The sequence below is a fragment of the Phoenix dactylifera genome, chromosome 6, assembly GCF_051530095.1.
Source record: "Phoenix dactylifera cultivar Ajwa chromosome 6, Ajwa_hap1_PhDact_Kaust_v1.1, whole genome shotgun sequence".
Taxonomy (NCBI): Eukaryota; Viridiplantae; Streptophyta; class Magnoliopsida; order Arecales; family Arecaceae; genus Phoenix; species Phoenix dactylifera.
The window spans coordinates 36,640,746-36,665,674 of NC_143195.1; the positions used below are offsets into that span (position 1 = coordinate 36,640,746).

Sequence of the window (24,929 nt, forward strand, 5' to 3'; positions counted from 1 at the left end):
GTTCGCGGGAAAAGAAGGAGGCAAAGTATGGTCAACGGAAAAGTAATGAGATGCCTCTTGTTTGGTTGGAGTTTACAAAAGAGAGAGACGAAAAAGTTGTATTCCCATAAAAATATGATTCCTACATTTTATGGAAAAGTCTTTGTCATGAGAAACATGGAAAAGTTACTTTCCCATGAGGCGGGAATCACTCTATTTTTACTTTATCCCAAAAAATCCCTTCCGTATTAAAGAAGCATTAAAGAGGCATTAAAGATCTAATTTTTATTAAGGGCATAATAGAAATTATGCATAACTTTCTCAGGAAAGTAGATGGCCAACCAAACATAAGCACTTTGAAAATTTGTCACTTTCCCATAGTCAATCAAACATGTCAAAAGTACTTTCCTAAGCATCATCTTTCTGGGCTCGTTTGGTTCGCGGGAAGCATTTTCCTTCCTAGGAATATGATTCCCGGGAAACAAATTCCTAGGAAGAGGATGCCTAGAAAAGTACTTTTGGCATGTTTGGTTGACTATGGGAAAGTGACAAATTTCCAAGATGCTTATGTTTGGTTGGCCATCCACTTTCCTAGGAAAGTTATATATAATTCCTATTATGCCCTTAATAAAAATTAGGTTTTTAATGCCTCTTTAATGCTTCTTTAATGTTGAAGGGACTTTTTGGAAAAAAGTAAAAATAGAGCGATTCCCGCCTCATGGGAAAGTAACTTTCCCATGTTTCTCATGGGAAAGACTTTCCCATGAAATGTGGGAATCACATTCCCATGAGAATACAACTTTCCCTTCTCTCTCCTTTGAAAACTCCAACCAAACAAGAGGCATTTCATTACTTTCCCGTTGACCACACTTTCCCTCCTTCTTTTCCCGCGAACCAAACGAGCCCTCTGTAAATTTGTTTCCCAGGAATCATATTCTTAAGAGGAAAAATATTTTCCGCGAACCAAACGAGCCCTGAGTGTTATATGTGGCAAAAAAAGAGTGGCAACAACTTCTGATGGTAAAACCAGCTACACCATAAGCTTTTTTCGCAAAACATTGCCATCAAAATCGATCTCGATAAAGTAAAAGACCGGTGGCGTCTAGATAAAAAAGATAACCTAAAGAAATGCAAAAACTAGAGAAAGGAGCCATAGGGTTTCCTTGCCGTCAAGTTAATCTTGGAGCCACGAGCTTGATGAGGCTTGAAATCAACCTGAGGCTTGGTTGGGTGCTTTGGAAAATGAAGGTTTTCTTTTCGCCCAATATCCGAAATAGTTCATATCAAGATCCACGCGCGCAGGCGTAACCTGACCCCAACGCAGTCAATAAAATCCAGCCACAGAAGAGAACGTCAAGGCAACGACTGACCCAAATCCAAGGCTGGCTGACAGCAACCGCCGACTCCAGCTTGTAGGAGGCCCAGGCCCAGGCCCAGAGAGGGAGAGAGAGCGAGCGAGAGAGAGAGAGAGAGAGAGAGGGGTATAAGCACCCAAGGTGATGCTCTGCCCGGAAGGCACTCCCTCTTCTTGAGCGGAATCCTCCACACTCACCCCCACCGCCACGAGACCCCCGATCTTCCCCATTCTGCATCTCCTCCCGTTAATCATCAAATCCTCCACCGTATCTCAATTAAAGATCCTCCCGATCATCCCCCTCCTCTCAACAAATCCATCCTCCCCCAATTCCAAGAACTCCAATCGCCCTCCCTTCCCCAATTCGAAAGCCCTAGGACAATCGAACCGAGACCTTGCACGCTTTCCATCAACCCTGCTTTCTTGATTTCTTGATCCACTAGTCGACATAAAGCTAGGGTTTTTGCCTGCCGATCGATCGGAGATGCCCGGGGCCGAGGCCTGATCGCCGCCCCGCCGCCGCCTAGGGCGAGGAGGGGTCTGTGTCTTTGTATGGAAACGCGGAGCCGGAAGCGGGCGGAGGCCTCCTCATCAGCGCCCTCTTCTCAGGCCCCCACCACCCGTGCCTCTAAGCGCTCCCGCACCTCCGCCGCCTCTGCCTCCGCTTCCGTCTCCAGCACTCCCCCCGCCCTCCCTCCGGCAACCTCCACCCGCTCCCGCCGCGCCCACAACCGTACGTCTGCCGCCGCTGCCGCCCCTTCCCCCATGGACTCCTCCGCCAGCGACTCCGCCGGCCGCCGCCGCAGCAGCTCCGGCAAGAACCACCACCCCCCGGCGGAGCGCGACCGGGAGTCCTCGGACAAGGGGAAGGAGAGAGAGCCGGAGGCTTCCAGAGCTAGGGATAGGGATAGGGATGTAGAACGGATCTTAGGGTTGAGCTTCGATGGCGGGGGAGCTGATGATGACAACGATAGCGAGGGTGGCGTCGGCATCCTCCACCAGAATCTAACGTCGGCCAGCAGCGCCCTCCAGGGGCTTCTCCGCAAGCTGGGGGCTGGTCTCGACGATCTGTTGCCGTCCTCGGCTGTGTCGGCCTCTTCTTCCTCGCACCAGAGCGGGCGGCTCAAGAAGATCCTTTCAGGGCTGAGATCTGATGGCGAGGAAGGGCGGCAGGTGGAGGCGCTGACCCAGCTCTGTGATATGCTGTCGATCGGGACCGAGGACTCGCTGGGGTCGTTCTCGGTGGACTCGTTTGTGCCCGTCCTTGTGGGCCTGCTCAACCATGAGAGCAACCCTGACATCATGCTGCTTGCGGCGAGGGCACTCACCCATCTCTGTGACGTCTTGCCGTCTTCTTGTTCCGCGGTGGTGCATTATGGTGCTGTGCCGTGTTTCTGTGCTCGCCTTCTCACGATTGAATACATGGACCTGGCAGAACAGGTATGCTTTTTCTTTTTCTCCTATACTTGGTTCATATTTGCTTTCCATACCTCGGTGTCGTATGTTCTCTGAACTGTAAATCCAATGCTCGAGACCTCAGGCTTTATACGTTGATTGATTGGGTTGAAAGCTTTCATGTGTTAGGACACAACCAAACAAGGGCAGTGCCGTGACTGTGCTATCCACTTATCTTCTTTTTGCTTAGGACCTCTGAATTTATATTGTGATATATTGGTTCATATATTGGTTCAAATGTGATCATGTTCTAGAACTGACACTTCCAAACATGACTGTGACGTGACTGTGCTATCTTCTGGACGGGTACAATCAGCCGTAGCACAGTCCACCTTTCTGCTTTTCCCATGTCAACTGCTGCTGTCCACTTACAGACCCCTTATCAGAATCTCTAACTGGACTTAAAATAAGCTTATTTCTGGGTTTTATAAAGTTATTTGCCTGCTAGACTCAGTGTAGTGTACATGACTAGCAGTTTGGGCATTGAGTTCTGTAGGAAGTTCAGTGACTGGGATATGTAGGAAGCTTTATGTTATTTAGGCTTCATATTTTCCAGGTAGGTGAGTTTTAATATGATGTTGGTATGGTGGCTGGAAGAAAATTTTTAAATCATTTCTTGGATATCAAATTCTTCATATGATATGTATGCATGACATCTATTTCCTCTTTTCACCAGTTAGCAAGCACTGCATGAGTAAATATATTGGTACAACCCCTCTGTGCTATACAAGCCCTCCATGCTACTTGGATTTCATCTGCCAATCTTTATTTTCATTATTTGTTTCATCTACCAATCTGAATCTGATTATTCGCTTACGTATCTTTCAGTCTCTACAAGCTCTCAAGAAGATATCACAAGAGCATCCAACTGCTTGTTTGCGTGCTGGGGCACTTATGGCAGTGTTGTCTTACCTTGACTTCTTCTCGACAGGGGTCCAGGTAAGTATACATTCTTTTTGATTTTTTTTCTTTAATGATTATTGGTTGTTTGTTTTACTTTTTTAAGGCAACATTTCCTTTTCCTCCTTTTTTTGGCCCTCTTTTTTCCCTATTGTCTTCATGTTAGTTGTCAATTTTTTCAGAGGGTAGCATTGTCCACAGCCGCAAATATGTGTAAGAAACTTCCATCAGATGCAGCTGACTTTGTAATGGAAGCAGTTCCTTTGCTCACAAACCTTCTTAACTATCATGATTCTAAGGTAAATCAGATGCTATGTAGCCTGTGATTGGATTATCCATTTCTGGCTTGACCATTGTTCAAATTTTAACAGTAAAATATTTTTTTGTTTGTCTTTTACTCACTGTTAGTTTTTATGGCAGGTGTTAGAACATGCCTCTGTTTGCTTGACACGTATTGCAGAAGCATTTGCCTCATCTCCTGAGAAATTGGATGAGTTATGTAATCATGGCTTGGTTGCGCAAGCTGCTGGACTTATATCTGTTAGTAATTCAGGAGGACAGGCTTCTCTGAGTACATCAACATACACGGTATGAGCATTAAGAGACTGTGACTAATGTAGACTCCTTGCTCAATCCAATTTTGACATATTTATTTCAGGGTTTGATTCGCCTTCTCTCAACATGCGCAAGTGGATCCCCATTAGGAGCCAAAACTCTTCTCCTTCTTGGAATCAGTGGCACGCTTAAAGATATTCTTTCTTGTTCTGGTCTAGTTGCTGGCGTTTCTGTTTTTCCTGCTTTAACAAGGCCCGCAGAACAGGTATCTTATGTGTTTTGTGCTTTTGGTATGTTTTCTGGGTCAACTGGCTGGTTTCTTTAGAGTACCATGGTACGTTCTATTTAGAGTACTAGTATGTTTTATGTGAAATAATTGTGATGGATATTAAAATAATGGTGATTGCTATACTATTTTAAGTAAAATAATGGCGATAAATAGAGAGATATTAAAACAATGGTGATTAATATATTTGAAGTAAAATAATGGTGATGAATGCATTATTTTAATAAGGCTAACTATTTGGCGAGCCACATCATGCTTTCCAACCATTTCCGGGTAGATGGTCCACCTGTTCTGGTATTCTGCTGGGCATTAGAAGAAGTGATATCATTTGATGCCATTAATAAAGTGCACAAGGCTCAATGAGGCATTTCTCTTTAACACCTTATTATTGAATTATTTTTCAATCTTGTGCAATAGGATTGTGATTGACTCAGGTGTCATGCAAGAGTATTTCCTCCACAAGTCTAGCTTCACTTCATTGGATGCCTTCCTTCTGACAGATGAAAACAGTTAGGAGCAAACTCATATGTTCTTGCTTGAAAATGAAGCTCAGAATAAATTTAAATGGTCCACTACTAGCCTCGCCTAGTATCTGATTGCTTTAGTGGCCGTTGTGTCTAGGCTGGCTGCCAATCAGGCATGAAAGCAACTTGCGTAAGTGTGGGCAACTCAGGTGTGTCGTGTTCTGGCTATCTTTTGTGGTGCATCAAGTGTTAGGTGGTTCTGTCAGGAGATTAGGAATGCTAGGCAGGTGGAGTCACACCATGCTTTCCCCTCTTTGTTTCACTTCTGATGCCTCCTTGATCCCATTGTTTGGTTATGGCCTGCAAGTTACATGTTTTAAATAGTTCTTATTTAGTTCTCAGGTTCCTGGTTTGTTTTAATTATTCAAGATTTGACAGTATTGCTTGTTGCATCAACTTAGATCATGTTTTTTTGAGTGACAAATACTATCATATAATCTGCACGGATAAATTATAAATTTGCTAATAACATGTCATGTTACATTGAATTAGGCCTTGAATAAATTTGGAAGCCTTTTTATTTATCTTTTTGTTGACTTATTTTTGATTTATGGATATAAATTAGTTTCTCTGTTATAGTTTATATATATATGTGAATTTTAATTAATTCTTTTTTTTAATAGTAATCTGCCTGTGCTCCTGCCCGATCATAGGCCTTCCATTTAACTTGCTATTCATCCTCCTGATCTCTCTTATTTGAAACCCTTTTCAGAACTTATCAAAAATGCATTTATTGCATAGGAGAAGATGCTGAAATATAGATCCTGACTTGTGTTAGAGGTTCAACTGTTTTTTATGCTGTTAAATTAGTTCAGCGTTTGCCAAGTAAACATGTTGTTGGATTCATAGATATAGTTTAAATTTGGACCAAAAGAGAACTTTTATGCCTTCTCTAGGAGAGGAAGCAAGGGAACAAGGTTGATACATTTGATGATTGATATAGAGTGGTCAAATGCAATCACAAAAACCTTTGTTTACCTTTCCATATTGAAACCAAGGTATGCTGAACCGACCGGTGCCGACAGGCACCGGTCCGGCATATAAAATCGTAGTCGGCACCAGTCCGGCATATAAAATCGTTTCCGACCCCTCCTAGGTCGGAATCGATCGGGGAAGAAGAAAGAAGAGGAAGAAGAAGAACGGGAAAGAAGAGGAAGAAAGAAGAGAAAGAGGAGAAGAAGAAGAAGGGGAAGAAGAAGAGAAAGAGGAGACTTACCGGTACCGGGCCTCGTCGGGGCTTGCTTGCGGGAGAAGAGTGGATGAGAGAGAATTATTGTCGGGGCTTGCTCGGGGAGAAGAGCGGAGGAGAGAGGAGAAGAAACGAGAAGGCTCGGAAAGAAGGAAGGAAATCCCGTGTGGGAAATGACGCGGGAAAATGCGTTTGCGGTCTGCGGTTTTAAGTAAAAAACGAGAGAAACATGCGGAAATGCATTTCGCGCTCGCTGGGCCTCGCGCTGTGGGCCGCGTGCTCTCGCGCGCGCTGTCCCCGACTCGGTTCGGTATGATACTGGTACCGTACTGGTACCGGTGCCCACCTGTACGTCGGTATGGTCGGTATAACGAACCTTGATTAAAAAAGAAATTAATGTTTGCTCACATATTCTCACTTTGGGTTGCAAGTTTGGCTTTTCTGTTATATTTATGTGTGTTTATGTATGTGTGTGTGTATTAAGTAGTACATTTTAGATAAAAGAGAAGTTTATCAATTCTCATCCATCAGTGAAATCTTTCATGAGAGAATAAAGGTTTGTTCAAGTGCGAGAAGAATTATAGACATGAATATTACACTCAATATAGCATGTTTATGTTAGAAGAATTATAGACATGAATACAGCACTCAATGCATTATCGAAGGTTTTTCTTTTTTCTAATCGTACTTCTAAGGATCTTATTCGTAATTGCTGATTTTGGGTGTAAAGAGCTTATAACATATTAATATTAAGGTGAATCTTTTTGGATGCAAAATGTATAGGATTTATAGTAAATTAGTAGTTAAGGCGATTGTTAGAATACTAATTGGGATGCTCTCTATATATTAAAATATTTGAGGAAATCTAGGATACAAGAGCAACTTATATATGTTCAAGTAGTCAGCTTGGAGACGATGACTTGTCAGAACATGAATATAAGATTTGATGAAGGATTTGAGATAAAAGGTCATTGGTAATGGTTCTGGTCTAATCACTGAGAATTTTCCATGCTTAGCATATCTTTTCATTGCAAATGGGTTAGGGATTATTGTATTCTTTTATCATCAAATGGCTGAAGGTCCTTAAGGATGATTTTAAGGGGACTTCTTTAATGGTTTAGAAAATCATAAATAAAAATCAACATGGGATGCTAATATAAAGGCACAGTCTCTGTCTCTTTATCATGTTGATATTGGACAGAATGTCTGGAAGTTAGAAGATAATATCAAATGAGAAACGAGAAACACCCAAAGTAGGTAGAGAGCCTTATGGTCAATCTCCTTAGAATGGTTCCTACAATAAAGTATGATGCAGATAATGGAATCTTCCCATACTGGATTTTCTGGATTTTCCATTCTTGCACACCCCCCCCCCCTCTTTCTGATTGTGGCATATTTATCTAAAGACAATTGGGTAATGAGATGTCAATACAAACTATGGTGGACCTATGATAAAACTATTATATGTTCAAGTTCAAAATCTTGATTTTGTTAACCTAATAGAACTAAAACCTCATGTTATTAGGGCCTTCCGTGGGACATTGTTCTAGATGTTCAGTATGGCAAACAATGATATATCTAAGATTAAGAATTGAATCCTAGTAAGCTTTTTGTGGTAGCTGATGACTTTTACTCTCTAGGAGTAAAATACTTGCTGCAAAGGTTGACTCACCAATGTAGGTACGTCATTAGCTCTCTTATATCCTTCATCCTTCATTTATATTTTAGATCTGTCATAACTCACATTTCTTAGCAAAAATGCATCTAACTAGTGGATGCATCAATGCTTGCATACAGCAATACAGACACGGCAATATTTCCTGTGGTTGTTTTACTCACTGAATTTGTAGATGATGGGATATGAATTTTCAGTTGTGAATGAAGTGCCTTCCATTCTCCCACATGGTTGATTGATGCGTATCCAAGTATCTTTTAAATTATGTTTCCTTATTTGGTTATGCAACCTTGAACTAGAACTGTTTAGTTTGGCACTACCATGTTGGTTATAAGCTTTCCATCTTCACGAAAAACACGTTGCTTCATTTGTTTACTGAATGATGATAAGGGATGGAAGTTTGTGTTATGATAAACGAGTTATTTGCATGCCTTTAAATGTGCGGATGTGCTATCTTGTTTATCTTACTTGCACGCCTTTAAATGTGTGGTTATGCTATATTGTATATCAATCTTTGTTTCATTTGCATGAAATCTCTTCTATAAATTGCTTAAGACCTGTTAGATCTCAGTAAGAAATTACATTTAGAGAAAATTCAGTGTTTTGTATTTTACTAATATGGACACCTTACTGATTTCCCTTTATGAAGTTTTGGGCATGCAACTAATTTCACTTCTATTATTTAGATATATGAGATTGTTAACCTTGCGGATGAGCTCCTTCCTCCTTTGCCTGAAGGAACCATCTCTCTCCGAATTTTTTACAATATTCTCATGAAAGGATCAGCTGCAAAGAAACCTCCTGCTGCCTCTTCACACAAGCAAGAGGAGACTAATGGAGTAAAAAATGAAGTTTCCTCTCATGAGAAGTTATTGCATGATCAACCTGAACTTCTCCAGCAGTTTGGAATGGACCTCCTTCCTGTTCTGACACAGGTTCTTGGTTTAAGCGCCCCCTCCATCTCCTTTTACCTTCATACATTTTAACACCTGATTTATTTGTTGAGCAGGTATATAGTTCCAGTGTAAATGGTCCAGTTCGTCATAAGTGTCTGTCTGTTATTGGGAAATTGATGTATTTCAGCTCTGCTGATATGATTCAGTCATTGCTTAGTGTAACAAACATTTCCAGGTACTTTTTAGTTATATTATATTGCAATATGTAGTAATCTTCATGGAAATTCTTGGAGGGAGAAAGGCTCGAGTACTTTGTGCTCATGGTCTAATAACCATTTCATTTTACTTTTGACGTGCAGCTTCTTAGCAGGTATTTTAGCTTGGAAGGATCCCCAGATCTTGATTCCTGCTCTTCAGATAGCAGAGATTCTTATGGAGAAGCTTCCTGGAACATTTACCAAGATGTTCGTGAGAGAAGGGGTTGTTCACGCTGTAGATGCATTGATATGCTCAGATTCGTCAAATATTGTTCCTGCTCAAGCATCCATCTCTGAGAAGGATGCTGATTCTTTGCCTGGGGCATCTTCACGTTCCCGGCGTTATCGACGGCGTAATAGTGGCTTGAACACAGAAAGCATCTCATTGGATGATTCAAAAGGTTCTGTACCAGGAAGTACTGGTTCTCGTCCAACATCAGTAGAAGTGCTGACTGCAAATTCTAGTCTTCGTGCTTCAGTCAGTGCCTGTGCCAAGTCTTTCAAGGATAAGTATTTTCTTGCAGATCCTGGGGCAACTGAAGTTGGAGTTAGTGATGATCTTCTTCATTTGAAAAATCTTTGCTCGAAGTTGAATGCTAGTGTTGAAAATGTCAGGACAAAAGCTAAAGGTAAATGTAAGGCCACACTTGCTTGTTCCTTTGATATCTCAGCTAGTACCGAGGAACAATTGGATGGAATAATAGCAGAAATACTGGCTGAACTAACTAAATGTGATGGTGTATCCACATTTGAGTTCATTGGCAGCGGAGTTGTTTTGGCACTGCTAAATTATTTATCATGTGGAACATTTGGAAAGGAGAAAATTTCAGAAGCTAACCTGCCTAAGCTTCGTCAGCAAGCACTCAGACGATACAAATCATTTATTTCAATTGCACTTCCTGTTGACATTAAGGAAGGGACTGGAAATCCCATGACGGTATTAGTTCAGAAGCTTCAAAATGCTTTGTCTTCTTTAGAACGCTTTCCAGTTGTACTGAGTCATTCATCAAGGTCATATAGTGGTGGAAGTGCACGCCTTTCCTCAGGTCTAAGTGCATTATCCCAGCCCTTCAAGTTACGTCTATGCCGAGCACAAGGTGAAAAATCTCTTCGTGATTATTCGTCAAATGTTGTACTCATTGATCCACTTGCAAGTCTAGCAGCTGTCGAAGAGTTCCTCTGGCCAAGAGTTCAGCGGAGTGAGTCTGGACAAAAGTTTTCGGTGGCAGCAGGCAATTTCGACTCTGGAGCTGCAGCTACTGGGGCTGGTGCATCATCACCGTCTGCATCAATTCCAACAGGCCATCGCCCTTCAACCAGATCTAGGTCATCGGTAACAATTGGAAGTATTGGTAGAAAGGACTCTCAAGAGGGTTCTGCAAATTCTTTAAAAGGAAAGGGTAAAGCTGTTTTGAAATCTAGTACTGATGAAGCAAGAGGACCACAAACAAGAAATGCCGCACGTAGAAAAGCAGCTTCAGAGAAAGAGATGAAACCAGCACACAGCGACTCTAGCTCTGAGGTTTGTTTTGTGCTATCAAAATTGAGGTTCTTAGTTATTGACATAATGCACTTTCTTTGCCTCAGTACTTAGCTTGGTATAGTATGAATCTGAGGTTATTTATTAAACTTGGTGCTAGGTACTGGTTCATCCAATGCACTGGAAAACAATTTCTTTTTTGTGCTTTGAAATTTATGAACTAACCTCATTCAAGCATCATGTATTGAAGCCAGTGGCTCTAAAGATCTATTTTTAATATTACAGTTGGCTATAATTTCAGACTGCTATATTGGCACTGGTAGTCTGGTTATTCCTAGAGTTATAAATTCCATAAAATATTAGCCCAAACAAAATTTATTGTCGGTGAGGCACAAAGCTTCCAATGTTTGTCTCGTTAATACCCAACATTCCCAACAGAACATTTGAAAATGAGGAATATATGTTGGATATTGGGTGGCACGAGCGAATGGAAGCTTTCTCATTGTAATTAGAAGAGAACCGTAGGTGCTGATTGGTTAGCTAGAATGGAGGCATCATGTTCATGTCAGGTTTTTTGTGGATAATGGTTTTGAAGGGATCTTTTGGACTAGTTGGAAGCTGATTGTATGCGGAGCCTTTGGTCTGATTGATCCCCCCCTCAAAAAAGGAAAGCCTAGAAGGTTGACTATTCCGTCAGATAAATTGAAATATAATTGCTGTACTCGCTGTTGCAGATTTGCTTGTAATGTGTATACGTTGTCTTTCACCATTTCTTTCATCATCAGTGTTGTCATTATCATCATCATTGTTTTCATTATCGCCATCATCTTTGTAAACAGTGTGCTGGATGCCCATATACATGCTGTTGTATTGTATTTTTTTTGACCTTTTGTACTGCTTGAATTTCTTGGTCAACCTGAAAGACTGTCTCTGTCAGACTGTGTAAGAATATGGAAGCTGGTATCTAGTTGATAATGATGATGCTTATACACTGCTCATGGTTAAGCCTGGTCTTATTTCTAATAACTAGCATATTTATTCTTCTGGCCATCTGAATTCCGTTTCCACGTCAGAAATCTTGGAGTTTGGTACCACCCTGTGGTGGTGTCATAGAGGCATCCATGCTGTCGTCTACTCTTTGCAGTTTGATTGACTAAGGATAGAAATTTTGCCATGACTAATTTTTTTAATAGATTAGTAATTTGGCATGTGGTATGGCTGTTAATGACATGTTTGATTGGAAAGACTGTCCTCTCCCACTCTGGCTTAAGTGATGGTAAGATTCCCACACGTGAATGGCTGTAACAGATATTGGTGCTAGTTTAATGTGGGCGTTAGCTATATTCTATAGAACAACAAACATCAATATTATGCAGGAGTGGACATCTTCAGTACTTACCTCCAGTCATTTTGTTGCACCATGTTTCTGTTCTTTTGAGACACTATTGCATGTATGTTGGTTCATCATCGTATCATTACTTATGTCTTGTTCATACTATGCAGGATGAGGAGTTGGACATGTCTCCTGTTGAGATAGATGATGCTATGATGATTGAAGAAGATGATGTCTTAGATGATGAAGATGATGATCATGATGAGGTGATCTGGTTAACCTTATCCATTGTTTTTTAAATTTAACTAAGTGGAGACTACTTTTTTTTTTTCCTTTTTACTGTCAATTCACTTTATCATTCCACTATTTGGCAAACGTATGCAAAAGTGATTTTATGTTTTCAAGATATGAATGCTGTCTTTCAGATATTAAATGAAATTGTATTTTGACACAATTTCCTTTTGATCTTATTTATTCCACATTTAATTGTGTCATGATGGTTGCTGAAATTCGTAACTCTTTCAGGTCCTCAGAGATGACTCTCTTCCTGTTTGTGTACCAGACAAGGTACACGATGTCAAATTAGGAGATCCAGCTGATGATGCGATAATTGCTTCTTCAGAAGGTGACAATCTAGCACAACCTTCATCTGGTTTTAGTAATAGATCTGCCGCAGTTAGAGGCCCAGCTGAATACAGAAGTGGAAGTACTTTTGGTTCAAGGGGTGGTGCAATGTCATTCGCTGCTGCTGCAATGGCTGGGCTTGCTTCTGTGAGTGGGAGAGGTATCAGAGGTGGTCGAGATCGTCACAGCCTGGCCTCTGGCAGTAGTGTAAATGACCATTACAATAAATTGGTATTCACAGCAGGTGGTAAACAGCTCAGCAAACACTTGACTATATATCAGGCTATCCAACGCCAGCTGGTGCTTGAGGAAGATGATGATGAAAGGTTCAATGGATCTGACCTGCCTAATGATGGCAGCAGGATCTGGAGTGATATATTTACTATAACTTATCAAAAGGCTGATAGCCAGGTTGACCGGGCTTCTCAAGGAGGTTCAACCTCAAAGTCTAAGTCTATTTCTTCTTCCAAATTTGTTTCTGACTCTCAGTGGCAGCAAATGTCACTTCTTGATAGCATCTTGCAAGGGGAGCTCCCTTGTGATCTTGAAAAGTCTAATCCTACTTATAACATTTTGGCATTGTTGCGAGTATTGGAAGGTCTGAGTCAGCTAGCTCCTCGCTTAAGAGTGCAGACAGTGTCTGACGATTTTGCTGAGGGGAAGATTTCTAGCCTGGATGAACTCTATAGGACTGGTGCAAAGGTTCCTTCTGAAGAGTTTATAAATAGCAAGCTAACCCCTAAACTCGCTCGGCAAATTCAGGATGCTCTTGCATTGTGCAGTGGCAGTCTCCCCTCATGGTGTTATCAAATGACTAAGGCATGCCCTTTTCTGTTTCCTTTTGAAACAAGGAGGCAGTACTTCTATTCGACAGCTTTTGGATTATCCCGTGCCTTGCATCGGCTTCAGCAACAACAAAGTGCGGATAATCATAGTTCATCCAGTGAAAGGGAGGTCCGTGTTAGCAGATTGCAACGGCAAAAAGTTCGTGTTGCTAGAAATCGTATCTTAGATTCTGCTGTTAAAGTTATGGATATGTATTCTAGTACAAAGGCTGTTCTTGAAGTAGAATATTTTGGTGAAGTTGGCACAGGATTGGGTCCAACACTGGAATTCTATACTCTCTTAAGTCATGAACTGCAAAAGGCTGGATTAGGATTATGGAGGTCCAGCTCTACATCGGATAACTCCACAATGGATGTTGATGGATATGAGATGAAAGGTGGAAATAATGATGTTTCAGAAGCAAAGAAATTTGTTCCTGATTTTTCTTTTAGAAGCAGAGATTTTATCCAAGCTCCACTTGGTTTGTTTCCTCGCCCTTGGCCTCCTAATGCAGCTGCTTCTGATGGCAGCCAGTTCTCTAAGGTTGTTGAGTATTTCCGTTTGGTTGGTCGAGTGATGGCAAAAGCTTTACAAGATGGGCGGCTTTTGGATCTGCCGTTGTCAACTGTATTTTATAAACTCATTTTGGGTCAAGTAAGTTACTGCATGCAATGTATACACTTTCTTGTATTCTAAATTCTTGAGTGACTTTTGATTATTTTGGTATCATGTGTGACAATTCATGGTTCATTGTAGGGGCTTGATGTGCATGACCTTATCTCATTTGATGCTGAGTTTGGGAAGATATTGCAAGAAATGCAATTCCTTGTTCGTCGCAAGCAATTTCTGGAGGCAACAGCTGGTGATGATCAAAAGACAATCTCTGACTTGCATTTCCGTGGTGCTCCTATTGAAGATCTATGTCTAGATTTTACACTTCCTGGATATCCTGATTATATTCTTAAAGAAGGAGGGGACGGCACCCTGGTAAGTAACAAAAATGTTGGCAATACTTTCCTGTACTTCATGACCATCTTAGTACAAAATTTTTGAATTACTGATGACACTTGCAGGTTAATATTAACAACTTGGAAGAATACATCTCCTTGGTAGTCGACGCAACTGTTAAGACAGGAATTATGCGACAGATAGAAGCATTTAGAGCAGGGTTCAATCAGGTAGCTTCTCCTTTGTAGCATTGAATTCCATGCTTTTTGTTTTCTTTTAGGTAAATTTGATCATGCTCTTCACTAGGTCACAAACTAGCTCAAGGCCCATGGCAGCACATGTGGCACGTAATAAAACAGAATAATTTTATCAAAATAATAATAGGTAGTTAAAAAAATATTTCGTTTAAAACCATTATGGGAAATCCATGTTTGATTAACTTAATCATAAATTCATAATTGTTATTCGTTGAACCATCATTTCATATTTTTATGCTACTCTAAATGATATGAACAAATAATAATAAAAGAAGCAGGATGTAACTGTAACTATAGGACAGAGGAAATGAACAGGAACACATTAAGTAGCAAATGGTGAGGTCATATCCATCTGAAGGGATAGCTTTCACTGCTTAGATAGGGTTCAGCTGTAGCTGGTCGGGTATGAAGATTCTGTTTTACGGGGCTAAACTAGCATATAACTTGTGCGATGCATGGGATACCTTTTTCATCTATAAAATATACCAATCCTAAAATATTAATTTCTATTAATTACATAGTTATTTAGAAAATAATATATTTTTATTAATATATAAATATTTATTTTATTAAAAAATATTTTTATTAATTTTAATAAAATATAATTTTGTTAATATATTAGTATTAAATATGAGTAATCTTTAAAAGTATTATAAATAAAAATATTATTATTTTTACTAAAACATACTATTTTTTACTATTAATATTAATATTAGTATTATTAATATTATTACCTTTACTATTTTAAGTAAAGTATTAATAATTTCAATTAACGTATAAAATATTATTGAATTTTATTAATATTTATATTAAAATATTTTTTTGAGCAATCCCTTCATGGTTTGGTAGTCCGATACATCTGGTAGATGATTTGAGCAATCAGATTATTGGAATCGTGCTTTCACTATGTCTGATTAAAGCTCAAGCTAGTATAAATCATGACTGTGATGTGTTGTTATCTTATTAATTTTAAATTTGCTAGTATAATCTGGTGGTCACAGAAGGATTAAGGAACTATAATTACCAGAAATTTATAAATATATATTTTAAGCAAAAAATAGATTTAATATTCTTTTATAAAACAATAATGAAATAGACTTTTAGACAAAATTAACTATGCAATAAGAGAGTGTTCAGGTAATTTCTGGAGTTTGTGCTGTGAATTAGTTCAATTTAGGAAATAATGACAGTTATTAATTTCGTTAAAATGGTAATTAACAGCTTTGGGAGGGAAGCCATTACTTGGTGAGATAAACTTTTCCTTGGATGAAGGTCTCAACAGGTGAAGATTAAGGAAATCTAGAGTGCACATCTATTAATGGAAACCATGCTTTTCTTCATTGCTTTGAATGGTATGGGGCAGGGGAAACGGTCTACTATGAATCTTGGGGGTATTTGTGTATCATATGATTCTGGCAATCAATGAATCTGCCATAGTACTCTTATAAGGGTCCAAATTAGTCAAAGGAGCCCTACTAATCGAACGATACAGGTCACGGAGCTTTGATGTAGCTTTCAATCCTAGGAAGAAGAGAAATTAAACATGAGGGGCCCGGAACAAAAGTGTCCGCTTTTGCGAGTCCACTCTACTAAGTTGTTTGTGATGGGCCGAATCAGAGTTTCCACATGGAAGCAAACTTTGTTTGGACGCATAGTAGGATATTATCAATACCAAAGTCGGCGGAACTGTCCCGAACCGAGCGGCTCCGGTCGTTCTGAGCCATACCGACTGCTCACCGGTACGGTCCGGCACAAAAACGAAATCCGTGCTAGAGCCGGAGAAGGAGAAGCAAAGAGAGCGGGCGAGGGAGGGAGAGGGCGGGAGGCCGGCGGAGAGCTAGTTTCGAAACAGGGGAACCGGTCGTGGCCTCGTCTCCTGCAGCGTCCGCCACCCTCCGCCGGCCTCCATTTCTCTCTCTCTTTTCATCTGTCCCACGGATTGCGGCATGTACCGACTCATGCAGCCAAAGAACTCTCCGGTACGATGCCTGGTACCAGTTCCGCCGACCTTGATTAATATAGATGGCGGACAGAGAGCTCCGCCAGTGTAGAGCCTCTATTTTCATATATATACATATATATATAGATATATATATATACATACATATACATACATACATATACATACATACATATACATACATAGATATACATATATACATACACATACATACATACATATACATACATACATATACATACATATATATACATACATATATATACATACATATACATACATATATATACATACATATATATACATATATATAGATACATATACATATATACATAGATATATATATATACATATACATATATATATATATATATACATATACATATATATATATATACATATATATATATATACATATATATATACATATATATATATATATACATATATATATATATATATATATATATATATATATATATATAGAAAAGAGATTTGCCTGCCATCACTGAAGCTGTATCAGTCATTATCAATTTTAAAAGTCACTTTGGATGGCCCCCACATGAAGTAACTTGGTCCCAACATATTCATCAATTGGAGCTGGTGACATTAGCCTTTAGGACCAAACCTGTTTGAGACAATCGAGTTGCTCCTTGCATGTACCTGTGTATGGTGGTTAATTTTTTATTCTCGACCTTGAATAAAGCCCTACTTTAAGTAGTAAAAGGTGGTCAGTTTATGGCAAAATAAGCCTTGTTTCTGATCACAAATGCTACCATCAATATCCTAAAAAGGCAGGATACTTGCAAAACTGCTCAACAGAGTTGTTGCCTAAACAAGGCATGCTTATTTGTCCATGAGTAGCTGACCCCAACTAATTTGGGATTTAGGCTTAGTTGAGTTGAGTATGCTTGTCCATGATCCAATTCCATGCATGCATTTTAACTTTTTAATATGGAGCTCTCTGTATTTTTTTCGTTGTTTAAACCAAGCAACAGTAAAGCTGAGCTAGTGCACTTACATACAACTATTATGTATAACACAGGACACTCGAAAAGATACACATTTCTAAAAGTAATGTGCATAACATATGGGTCAGATATCCCAGATTAGATTACAGGTTAGGCAAGAGCCTTGTGAAATTGGACTAAACACAATAAAAATGATTAGACCCAAGTTTATTTCAAGCATTTAAGTGAACGGGCTAAACTTAGATTATGATGAACAAAACTAGTTTAACCATACTTGAATTCAGAAATTACTTAGGATCATGTCAGGATCATATAATCCTGTCTCATTAATTTTAAAAAATCACAATGGACTTGCCTTTTCTTGTAATTCCAAACCTAAAAATGTAAATATACCATATATTGAATATGTGAACCCAAACTCAATAAATCTCTCTCTCTCTCTCTCTCTCTTGCATTATAGTATATCAAGTTTTATTAGGAGATATAGAAACGGACGTGATTTGCTCAGGTGAATGGCTTGAGAGTTGAGACTTTTCAGTTGTGGTCTGGTCCATGTGAAGATCAGAAGGGATTTAAAGTTATCCTGTTTTGGCATTGCTCTTATCAAACTCAAATGGTGGTGGTTCCTTCTTTACACAGAATATATTTAGACAAATTTTCATTCACTTAAATAATATAGATGTAAATAAAACCTTTTCCTTTCAGTTGTCTATTAAGTCATAATTCAATACTATTTGGTACGAGACAGTTTGTATTGTAGTATTGCCCATGCGCATGCCTGTGCCAGGCAACCCAGGCTATCAAGTTAAGCACCTAAAGAAGTTATTGTGGGATGGATGGGAATACTGGGATTCCATGTTAAGTAGTTGATGTTTTTTCTCTATATGCGCTGCAAAAGAATGGAAAAGTGCCTTCATATTACAAAGTTGAGTGCAATGCTTTGGAGAAATCTTCCCAGAGATTCTGTTGATATTAGATCTGCATTAACATTTTAGAAATTTATTTTGATCCCCTATGTACTTCTAAGGTGAAAACATGTCTTAGGTATATTACTTAAAATTTACCTAAAATAAGTTAATTTCTGTCACAACAGTGAAAATAAAAACAAAGCAAGAAAGTATAAAACAAAAAGTCTTAAGGGGATTATATATATCTTTTAATATAAGAGTGCTTAGCTGGCAACCCGGGGAGTCTAGGTTGGCTGAGCACCAAGGCACCTTTGCAGCGCTTTTGACAACACTACTCCAAATGCTCAATTTTCTTGTTTTAAGTACTAAATATAGTTGACAATGGGCACAGACGTGGATCTTCAACTTACAGATCCCGTCATGGATCTTATACTAAAGGGATCAAGGCTTCAACCCTTCCAATAGGATTTTAGCTTTACTCTCTCTCTACATATACATACATATGTACATAAGTATACATGTACATACATAATGATATTTGTGGTTGTGGTAGATACATGCACGTATTTGAGTGTATGCATATGCTTAAGTTTGTATATGTGGACGACTTCGAAGTTCTTAGTATAATCGAGATGGTTGCACTCGGTGCCAAAATGCTCGATGACTTTTTTTTCTCCATCTTTTTAATTACGAAGGAAAAACCCACAATTTCACCTTGCAATGGAAAAACATGGGCCCCTTTGAACTGCTGAAATTCAATGAAGCTAGATCAGTAACTCATGAATCCATAAAGCCTTGCCTACTCACACAAAAACTAATTCACCTCCCTATTTGCATGCTGGACCCAAGCCTCTCTGGCATGGTAGCTATTCCTAGTTATTGATCCGCTGCGGTGTTCATTGTGTTAAATTTTGGAAAACACTTGTAGACCATAATTCAAATGTTTATGGATTTTTTTTTGCCGTTCATGGATTTGAATAAATAATTTGTTTTGTATGCAGAAACCCTTTTTTGATTAATTGATGCTTTACTGACAAGTCTCTGATACATATGAAGTTCTATTTGTAGGCATTCTGGATGTTGCATATTATGATAAATATTAATTTGAATGACCTGTTGTATTTCTTTCTCTACAAGGCATACCCATGTTGGTTTGCTTTTGACATTGAAGTTATTCCCCATGTTCTTCTCTATTTGAATTGTTAGAGGCTGATAGCTTAGTCCAAACTTCAAATTGTTCATATCCTGTGTAATCTGGAAAAAAACATCATTGAGAATAATGGTGAGTGCATCACCAACTAGAATTGCTAGGGTTGAACACAGTCAATAGCAAATTATTTCTTCAAAAATCTGTTTGCTGTACAAACACAGTTTTTTTTTTTGTGCCCGCCCGCATCAATCAGCATTTGTTTTTTGTCTGAGATTCTATATATGTTAAGTCTGATAGCTTAGTCCAAACTCCAAATCATTTTTATCCTGCATAATCTTAAAAAATATATATTTTTCCTTTATTGAGGATAATGGTGAGTACACCACCATCTAGAATTACCAGTCTTGAACACTGTCTTCATCAAATTATTTCTTCAAAAATCTGTTCATTGTATAAACAGTCTTTTTTTTGGTGCATCAATCAGCATTTATATTGTCTGAGATTCAGTATATGTTAGGGCTCTTATATTGCACAATTAAAAAACCGTTTCAGGTCTTCGATATCTCATCTCTGCAAATATTTTCTCCACATGAGCTTGATTACCTAATCTGTGGTCGTAGACAATTGTGGGAGGTAATATTTTATCATCTATTGTCTACACATTGATACCTAACCTTGATCACTTTTGGAAATGTATTAATAACCATTACATGCTGCAGGCGGAAAAACTGGTTGATCATATAAAGTTTGATCATGGATACACTGCAAAAAGTCCAGTGATTGTCAATGTATGTGCTAATTTTAAAACAGCTGACTTTCTGCACTAAATGTTTACCAACTAGTATATCTGAGTATCTTTTGTTCTTTCAGCTGCTTGAGATCATGGGAGAATTCACACCGGGGCAGCAGTATGCTTTTTGCCAATTTGTGACTGGTGCTCCGAGGCTTCCACCTGGTGGTCTGGCTGCATTGAACCCAAAGCTAACCATCGTGAGGAAGGTGGTGATTTTTTTTTTCAATGTCTAACATAGAGTCTCATTTAGATGCACTCTCAACATTTTCATGCTTATGCTTTCATCAACTCTAACTATATGCTTAATGACAGCATTCTTCGAGTGCGACAAACTCAACCTCGAATGGAAATGGAGTTTGTGAATTGGCTGATGATGATTTGCCTAGTGTCATGACCTGTGCCAATTACCTTAAACTTCCTCCCTATTCATCTAAGGTTTTTATTTTCTCCTCTGAAACTTTCTCAATTTTGACATTTCGCCTTCTTGACTGCAGCCCTCGCTAATTTTTTTTGCAGGAAATCATGCACAAGAAATTGCTCTATGCAATCAGCGAGGGCCAGGGATCATTTGATCTGTCATGAGCCAAGACCATAAGTGATGGATACTGTCTCGTTATGGGTGTTCATCTTCTGCTTCTAAATCAATTGCCCATTCTGCCCAACATCAGCCTTTTCTCTCGCGCCTATACAATGGTGACACTAAGGTCAGTCTCTACCTCCAACAGCCATGCCAGTGTCTTCTCTTTTTCCTCTCGTCCACGGGGTTGGTTGCATTCTTTTTTTTTTTTTTCCGCCGATCCTGTATATTCTCATTCTTCATATCGCCGCAACAAATATCATTTGTTTTGGCTGGATTTTCCCTTCTGTTCTTCAATAATAGAAGTTTTTCACTGTCAGCTAAATGTGACATTGATCCGGCATTTTGAAGCTTTGAAGAGGGAATGCAGAGCTCCGTGCCATTGCTTGTAAATAAAGGGAGAAATTTCACCTTATTTATAAGTTTGAGTATGCCGGATGGTTTATGATGTATTGATGAAGGAATATAAAGAAGAAATGAATCTTTCAAATTGATTCCAGCTGTGATGCAACATCTCCCCTTTCTTGGCTATGGAATTTGGTTGTCGATAAATGCCCTTTTCCTTGCATTCTGCTGGAGGTGAATTAGAACATAAGATTTGCAGTGTCTGGAGGATGGTCAAAAGTCATTGCACCATCATGTGGATAAGTAATTGTAGGTGGTTGTTTGATCTCGCTTTACTAATATAATAGGAAAAATGAAATGAAACCACCGAGTTGAGTATAAATGAATTATTTTCCCAATAAAAATATAGTAATTTATGGTTATTGCTGATCAGATTTAATTTTGAGTCTGCTTGTTCAAGTTTATACAGTTTCTTAATCTTATGAGTGGTCTTTCCTTTGGGATCTTTTTATGACTATTTGCCTTCAATTCAGAGTAAAGCTTTTCACATATCTTCTTGCTATGTCTATTACTTTAACGATAGTTGCAATAATTTTCTTTGAGCCATGTTGGCTTGTTTCTTGGTCTCTGTTTATTTTTTGTCTAGTTTTTATCATCTTTCTTAGACTTATCATACTTTTTACCTTTTTAGGTGGCTATTCTCCTCCATTTTGATGCCTTTCACTAATGTCCTCTATGTATCTTTATTGATTAATTTGAATGATGCATATATAGAAAGCTCATCTTTTTTGGTATTTATTAGATAAATTTGCAAGGAAGTAGTGTCTCGTTTGGATCAAGTCCAGCATCGAGAAATTAGTTAATCAGTAAAGATGCATGGATTTGGTTATCCCACCCAAGAGAGAGATCCAAGTCATGGTTATCCTACTAAGTGGTGACTCAATATAGATTCTACATCTCAGAACCAAGCCTATTTTTCACAAATTTATGAACAGAAGCCTTTGTGCGTTTATAATCATAATAATGATAATATGAGTTTCCATTTTTTCTTAGATGTCTCATGGAGATATTCAATACACTTAATAAAGATTACAACATGATCATCAATGGAGATTCTAAGTGAGAGAGCTTACTTGTAGAACTTGGTGATCTAGATTTGAATAGATCAATTGTACTTTCACTGCAAGTCCTGTCATTTGATCTACTGTCTTCTTCATGGATGATTTGATCGAATTATTTCTTGATTAGGCTCTTGAATTAGCTTTATATTTGATTAGAAATATTATTATTTCTTATGTATGAATTATAATACATAAGAGTATAACTAAAAAGATTAAGGTAAAAGTAAGGCTGCAAATAGGTCGGGTTGACTTAGATCCGACCCGACCTGTTTTAGAGGACTCGTGAGACCAGGTCGGGTCCTAAAATTAGATCTATTACATTTTCTGGGTCCGGTCCGGGTTTACTAAATTCAAACCTGATTTAATCCATTTGAAATTTGGGTAATTTTGGGTTTTCAATCCGACGAGCTGATCCGACCTGACCTGAATCTGTAAAATTATTTGGGCCCATGAGGGTGCAAACAAATTCTGAAATCATAGATGGTTTCGCCCGAATCGGCCCCGACCCGGATTCGAAACGGACTGAAATTTTTTTGGTTAGATTCGAGTTATATATGGATCCGACCCGACCCGATCTTCTATTGGGTTGGGTCTGAGTCCAAAATGAGAATCTGAACTAGGAATTAGGTTGGGTCGGGGTCACTCATAATCCGACTTGACCTATTTGCACCCCTAGGTAAAAGGTATCTTCTAGATATTAGTGTATCCATAGATTATGAAATAGGAATCTAACTTGTTTTTGGCCAATTATCCAACTTCTTTGCAACAAACAGTTTTAGTGTAAGCAGGGATCTTAATTTGATCATCAACTTTGAAAAAGTGGGGTCTTAGAGTATTTATAGGTTGCTTCTTTAGATATTAGAGGTACTTTTATGATAGAAGTTGCAAGCATTGAAGCTGATGGTATTAGTTGAATCTCATGTTTTATGAGCTGTATGATTTTGTCATCTAATTAACTAAGATTTAACTTCTATATTTGTTCTTTGATGTACTTTGAGCATCAAAAGCTTTTCTTTGATGTACTCTATAGGGATCTTAGGCTCTAATATCAACGTGAAAAAAATTGAAATATTTGAACTCAAATCTTTTAAAAAAATAATAAATTGTAAGAATCCTAGAAAGTGAGGCTTTAATTATTTACTTTCATTAATATTTCGTGATCCATAAATTTTGATACATGCGAACGGATGAAAAATATTCTTTGCTTTTTGCTTTTACTCTCTTTGTTAATGTTTTAGTGGGTGGAAAGAATATTTTATAGTCTTTGCTTTCACTCATTCTCATGCTGGCCCATGCCCTTAATTTATACTAGTGAGATCCTTTTCATTTAAGTTAGATTCTTCATCTAGTAAAAAAATGAGAAGACGGATGTTATCTATTATTTCATAGAAGTCCACTTTCTAAATTATGAAAAATGATTAGAATATTTTAAAAATTCTCAACTTTGAATTGAAACTAGGTTTAGATTCATACACCAACTTCATCTCATATTGCAGCCTTTTTTTTTTTCTGATTTGCAGTTACAGCTTCTTGAAATTTTGGTACTTCATTGAGTCTTGGATGTAATAGATAAAGTGATTCTATCCAGATATTTTCATATTTGTTAAAGTGATTTATATCAAATCTAATGATCGATCAACTAATTATAATGTCTGATTTTATAATCCAATTTATTAAAACATACTTTAACAATGACTATATGTATGGTTTCTTATGAACAAAGTCCAATTCATAGAAATCTGGCATCAAAGTCTTGTTTCTAAAAGTATGCTTTATTGTATTGCCAACAATCTGAATTCCAGATAAAGACAACTGAAAATGCTGTATAGTTTGTATTTAGCAATGGAGGATGGGCTGGTAGAATACGCTCGAGAGTCCACTTATCCGAAGTGGATTGCAAGGTAAACCTAAAATCTGGTTTTAAAAGCATCCCAAGCTAGCGACGCCCGTTTTACTTTCCGAACACCGTAAACCTAGGTGGCTAGAACCGGTCAATGCTATTCTCTTCTACGATCATATTGTCTTGTTGGAGTCAGGGAACTAGTTTATTGTGTTGTTTATCATTTTTTATAAATAAAATTTTGAGGCCTGCAGCTTGCTACTTTCGAAAAAGAAAGAATATAACCTTTTGCTTGTGATTCGAGCAGGGCGTTTTCTGACGAAAACAGAGATGCTCATGTTGGTCCTACACGACTTCCTCCTTTGTCTGGTGCGACAAGAATTGGGCCGCGTAGGTCCAAGTGTTAAACCTGTAAGTCCATATATGGTCGGTACCGCTAACTATATTTCGGCCCATGTAACACACGTGAAGATGCTCTGGATGACTGTGGTTCCCTAACCTAAATTTATTATTACTGAATCATGTGATTCAACAAATGTGTACCAAATTTTTAAGAGGTGCACTACGGACTTCTTTTTTGGCCTTTTTTGGCTTTGTTTTTGCATTGTTGAGAATGTTGTAAAAAGCGACATACTTTTTTTTTGCTGAAAAAAGCGACATACTTCAACTATAATATTAGAACAGATGTGGTACATTTTACTTGCACAGGCTCCTCTCTGGACCCAAT

At 38.4% G+C, this 24,929-nt stretch overlaps 1 protein-coding gene across 3 annotated transcripts; it reads left to right on the forward strand.

Moving 5' to 3' along the window:
- Positions 1 to 1,419: 1,419 nt before the first annotated feature.
- LOC103714627 (E3 ubiquitin-protein ligase UPL3-like) lies at positions 1,420 to 24,907 on the forward strand. Of its 3 annotated transcripts, none has more exons than XR_005511888.3 (18): positions 1,420 to 2,773; positions 3,617 to 3,727; positions 3,871 to 3,987; positions 4,109 to 4,276; positions 4,347 to 4,508; positions 8,604 to 8,852; positions 8,927 to 9,048; positions 9,173 to 10,592; positions 12,054 to 12,149; positions 12,409 to 13,986; positions 14,089 to 14,319; positions 14,406 to 14,510; positions 20,079 to 20,159; positions 20,246 to 20,314; positions 20,397 to 20,525; positions 20,632 to 20,754; positions 20,836 to 21,023; positions 24,510 to 24,907. XR_005511888.3 is itself a non-coding variant. In XM_039126335.3 (17 exons), exons 1-17 carry the CDS (start codon positions 1,886 to 1,888, stop codon positions 20,899 to 20,901), a joined length of 5,715 nt encoding a protein of 1,904 aa, XP_038982263.3. In that variant the 5' UTR covers positions 1,420 to 1,885; the 3' UTR covers positions 20,902 to 21,395. The 3 variants fall into 3 exon arrangements, 1 of the variants encoding a protein (XP_038982263.3); XR_005511887.3 differs by lacking the exon at positions 24,510 to 24,907 and adding an exon at positions 21,217 to 21,395; XM_039126335.3 differs by lacking the exon at positions 24,510 to 24,907 and having other exon boundaries at positions 20,836 to 21,395.
- Positions 24,908 to 24,929: the final 22 nt, after the last annotated feature.